The sequence below is a fragment of the Mustelus asterias genome, unplaced genomic scaffold (assembly GCF_964213995.1).
Source record: "Mustelus asterias unplaced genomic scaffold, sMusAst1.hap1.1 HAP1_SCAFFOLD_87, whole genome shotgun sequence".
Classification (NCBI taxonomy): Eukaryota; Metazoa; Chordata; class Chondrichthyes; order Carcharhiniformes; family Triakidae; genus Mustelus; species Mustelus asterias.
The window spans coordinates 1,331,488-1,336,676 of record NW_027590140.1 but is presented as its reverse complement, the minus strand read 5'-3'; the positions used below and the strand labels follow the sequence as shown (position 1 = coordinate 1,336,676).

Genomic DNA, 5,189 nt, shown 5'->3' with positions numbered 1-5,189 from the left:
TCCTCATGTGCCCCGCCTCCTTACAGGCATGGCACCGCACACCGTCCGCGGACCAAAAGACCCGGTACGTGGTCCCCTCGTGGGGGACATTGAACCCTCCCTCCAGTTCCTCCTCCCGGGCCAGGCGGACAAAAACCTGGCGCCGGAAGGAGTATATATGGCGGAGGGAGGGGTCCCGAAGGCCGAGCGGGATCGGCTGCACCCCGGACCTGACCTCCCCCAGTAGATAGAGGTGGGGGAGGAGGAGCTCACTCGGTAGGAAGGGCGGGACGTTCGATATTACTATCTTGTGGGCGGTGGCCTCCAAAGGGTCCAGGCAGGCAGGTAAGCAGGCCAGACGGCAGGCAGGCAGGTAAGCAGGCCAGACGGCAGGCAGGCAGGTAAGCAGGCCAGACGGCAGGCAGGCAGGTAAGCAGGCCAGACGGCAGGCAGGCAGGTAAGCAGGCCAGACGGCAGGCAGGCAGGTAAGCAGGCCAGACGGCAGGCAGGCAGGTAAGCAGGCCAGACGGCAGGCAGGCAGGCAACAGGCAGGCCGGGCAAGGCAGGCAGCAGCTCACCTCCCTCCTTCCTCCCCGCAGGGAGCCAAGAACAAACAAACAAAACAAAAACAAACAGAACCGGGCGTCTTCTTAAACAAACCCACCCCGGAAACAAAGTGCAGGCGCTGCCCCAGGGGAGGCACGTTTCAGGCCGTCTGAAGCTCAATTCTCACTCAGACCGAGAGCAGCAGCTTTGCTGGGCAGGAATGAGCAGCTGAACAAGTTCATTGTCCACTTCCGCATTCAGACAATGGGGGAGCTCTGATTGGCTGGAGGACCAAAGAACTTCTGGTCCTCCAGAGTTTCCATTGGTCAATCCCCCGCTGACAGACAATGAGGGGCGGAGCCCCACGTGGGGGTGGGCGGGACTTTGTGCTCCAGCCGCGCTGAGCTGTTGTCCAATGGGAAAGGCTGGAAGATCCGGACAGACAATGGTGAGTGCGCCGGCTTTGTCCCGGGCCCCGCCCCACATCCGCACATGCGCATTCCCCCCAAAATACGCACATGCGCACCTTTGATTCAGGGCCCCTTACTAGCTCTGGCCAATAGGAAGAGTTGGAGGACCGGAAGGACTCTGGTCCTCCCGCCATTGAGAGCGCGGGCTTTGTGTGACTGAAGATGGAGTTTCAGAGAGAGTCAAAGTTTCTCCTGTCGGCCACATCTGTGAGTTTGACCTAAAAGAGGCCAACATCTGTGAGTTTATTTTCTCAATCTGGGGGAAATTGGGGACTTGCAGCAACTGAAGGGAAAGGAAGTGAATCCAGGGAGGGTGCAAACTCTGGAAAGGTTGGCCCAGGACTCTCTCTCTCTCTTAAAGACATTGATATCGAAACATCGAAGGAACTCCATCAGGAACATCCTCCCTGCATCTATCCTGCCTCGACCAGTTAGAATTTTATCAGTCTCTTTGAGATTCCCCCCTCATTCATCTGAACTCCAATGAAAACAATCCTAACCTAGTCAATCTCTCCTCCTACATCAGTCCCGCGATTCCCTGAATCAGCCTGGTAAACATCCTTTGCTCCCTCAGCTTGACACATTTATTTGTCTGTCGAAAAGGATGGTTATTTTCCTCATGTTCACATTAAAGGGCAGCTTTCCCCAGGAGCTGGCTGACATTTAAGCGGACAGTAACTTAATATAGGACAGAGATATGTCTAGTGTTATTCTATGTACCCATTTTAGATACATTCTTTATGCTTCTGTAATAAAATACAGTTATTATTATTTCTTGCATTGTAGTATAATGCTGTAGCGATGTTATACACTTCCAGTCATAAAGTCATTACAGCACAGAAGGAATCCATTTGGTAACTTGATTTCATGCTGACTCTCTGTATAACATTCCAGTCCCATTCCCACTCGATATCCCCATTCTCCTGCAAGGTTATTTCCTTCAACTGCCCATCCACTTTCATTTGTAAATAGAATCCATAGATATGGATGGAGATTTACAACTTTTTGGGAATGAAATAGGAAAGAATGTTCCAGAGAAACTAGAATTGTCTGCTCTGAATTTCGATCCTATACTGACTGTGATGACTTTTGAAAGCTCATTTCACAGGATTTTGAACGAGGAATCACAGGCAAAACTCTCAACCGTCACATCTAGAAAGAGTCATATTCCTTGGAATCTGAATATCTTGTAATGTGGAACTGTAGCTACGTTATATATTTCCAGACGTCTCTTCCCTCAGAGGGTTGTTAGTCTTTTGGATTTCTCTTCTACAGGGACCAGTGGAGGCTGAGGATCATTGAATATATTCCAGTTAGACAGATCTTTGACTGACAAGGGTGTCAAGGGTTATAGGGAACAGACAAGAAGATGGAGCAAAAGCTAAGATGTGAGGGGATTTCTTCACTCAAGGATGTCGTAAAGCTTTGGAATTCTCAACCCCCGAGGACAGTGAAGCCTCAGTCATCAACTATTTTCAAGAGAGAGATTGATTGGTTTCTAGATGTTGAAAATATCAAGGGATATGGGTTTAGTGTGGGGAGAATGATGCTGAGGTAGATGAATGAATTATCTCATTGAATAGTTTAAAAGGCTCGATGAGCCAAATGGCCGACTGCAACTCCTCGTTGTCATGGTCTCTGTGTCCAGGACAGGAAGCAGTGAGCATGGATCTGTCAATCAGCCTCAATCAGCACCTTCAGGAGAATTGGGAGGGTGAATATTAGATACAGCAGAGTGAGAATGGAGGGAGAGTGTGTGGGATGGAGATTTACAGCTTTTGAGGAATGGGAGAGGAAAGAGTGTTCCATAGAAACTAGAATTGTCTTTTCTGAATTTCTATCCTGTCCTGACAATGATGACTTTTGTAAACTTGTTTTACAGGATATTGAAAGAGGAATCACAGGCCGAAATCTCAAACGTCACGTCGAGATCTGACATAGTCATATTCCTTGGGAGCTGAATATCATCGTCCTTTGAATCTAGAAAGAGAAATTGTTGTCCAGTCTGTTGATTTGAAAAGATTTCAAACATCAGTGTGACTGGAAAAGCACCAACACACTGCCACACTCGAGTGAGGGTGTTCCAGTGCACGGACTAAAGAGCTTTAACCAGTTACACAGCCTGAATAAATATCACACCATTCTCAGCGGGGAGAGACTGTACCCGTGTTCTGTGTGTGGACGAGGCTTCAACTGATTGTCCACCCAAGAGAGTGGCAAGGACACCTGCACCATGGAGAAACCATGGAAATGTGCGGACTGTGGGAAGAGATACAGATACCCAACTGAGCTGGAAGCTCATCGGCGCAGCCACACTGGGGAGAGACCATTCACGTGCTCTCAGTGTGGGAAGGGATTCACTCAGTCATTCAACCTGCAGAGACACCAGCGAGTTCACACTGGGGAGAGGCCGTTCACGTGTTCTCAGTGTGGGGAGGGATTCACTTCTTCATCCCACCTGCGGAGGCACCAGCGAGTTCACACTGGAGAGGGACCGTTCACCTGCTCTCAGTGTGGGGAGGGATTCACTTCTTCATCCTACCTGCGGAGGCACCAGCGAGTTCACACTGGAGAGGGGCCGTTCACCTGCTCTCAGTGTGGGGAGGGATTCACTTCTTCATCCTACCTGCGGAGGCACCAGCGAGTTTACACTGGGGAGAGGCCGTTCACCTGCTCTCAGTGTGGGAAGGGATTCACTCGGTCATCCAGCCTGCGGACACACGAGCGAGTTCATACTGGGGAGAGGCCGTTCACGTGTTCTCAGTGTGGGGAGGGATTCACTCGGTCATCCAGCCTGCGGGCACACAAGCGAGTTCATACTGGGGAGAGGCCATTCACCTGCTCTCAGTGTGGGAAGGGATTCTGTGATTCATCCCGCCTGCTGAGACACCAGCAAGTTCACACTGGGGAGAGGCCGTTCACCTGCTCTCAATGTGAGAAGAGATTCACTCGATTATCCAGCCTGCTGAGACACCAGCGAGTTCACACTGGAGAGAAGCCGTTCACCTGCTCTGTGTGTGAGAAGAGATTCAGTCTTTCATCCAGCCTGCTGAGACACCAACGAGTTCACGAATGATTCCAGGGGTTGGATTCTGCTGTTACTGTTTCTGCTCTCAATTACATCCAGGACTGCATTTTGTTCATTCTCACAGTTGGTCAATGGGGAGAATGCTCTGACTGTGGGAAGGGATTCACTGATTCATCCGACCTGCTGAAACACCAGAGAATTCATAATAGGGAGAGGCCATTTATCTGCTCCGAGTGTGGGAAGGGATTTACTCAGTCATTCAACCTGCTAAAACACCAGCCAAGTCACACTGGAGAAAGGCCATTCACTTGCTCCAGTTGTGGGAAGGGATTTATTGATTCATCCAAACTGCTGAGACACCAGCGAGTTCACGCTGGGGAGAGACCAGTCACCTCCTCTGATTGTGGCAAGGGATTCAGTCAATCATCCAACCTGGTAAAGCTCCAGCGAATTCACACTGGGGACAGGCCATTCACCTGCTCCGTGTGTGGGAAGGGATTCACTCAGTCACCTCACCTGCTGAAACACCATCATGTTCACGAGTGACTGCAAGGACTGAATTTTGCTGTTAATCACATCGAGGTCCCAACCATTTTCATTGGTGTCTGTTTCTGCTGATGTTAATAAACCCTGGCCCAGTTGTAAGATTTGTATTGTGGATTGTCTTGTCTGAGTCCTGAACTCGTAAATAAAAACAAGAAGTGCTGTAAAAACTCAGGAGGTCTGACAGCATCTCTGGAGAGAGAAACAGAGCTAATGTTTTGACACTGAAGAAGAGTCACATTCAACTGGAAACATTAACTGTTCCTGTCTTTACAGATTCTGTCAGACTTACTGAGATTTTGCAGCAACTTCTGCTTTTAGAATGACGGTGAATGCTGGATACATGAATCAGAGATTGGTGTAAAACTGGGATCTGCTCCTAAATGAAAGTGAAACAGCAGGTTAAAGTTTCCAGTCTGAAAAGTACTATGGTTGTTATACTATATATACAATTTTAAGGCTGGTTTTAACTCATTTAAAATAAACCTATTTAAAATATATTTGTTAAAGTCAGTATTAAAATACGAGTTGGATGAGTTCACAGGAGCCTGTTAACCGCTGGGACAATTATTCAACAAACATTGGATCTCCAGATAGAGAAGAAGCTGCAGTTTGTTTGCAGG

General features: G+C 48.9%; 1 protein-coding gene across 1 annotated transcript; it reads left to right on the top strand.

Moving 5' to 3' along the window:
* The first annotated feature begins 1,145 nt into the window (after nt 1-1,145).
* LOC144484025 (uncharacterized) lies at nt 1,146-4,728 on the top strand. Its single transcript, XM_078202580.1, has 2 exons — nt 1,146-1,232; nt 2,878-4,728. The coding sequence occupies exon 2, from the start codon at nt 3,229-3,231 to the stop codon at nt 4,069-4,071; it is 843 nt and encodes a 280-aa protein (XP_078058706.1). The 5' UTR covers nt 1,146-1,232; nt 2,878-3,228; the 3' UTR covers nt 4,072-4,728.
* Nucleotides 4,729-5,189: the final 461 nt, after the last annotated feature.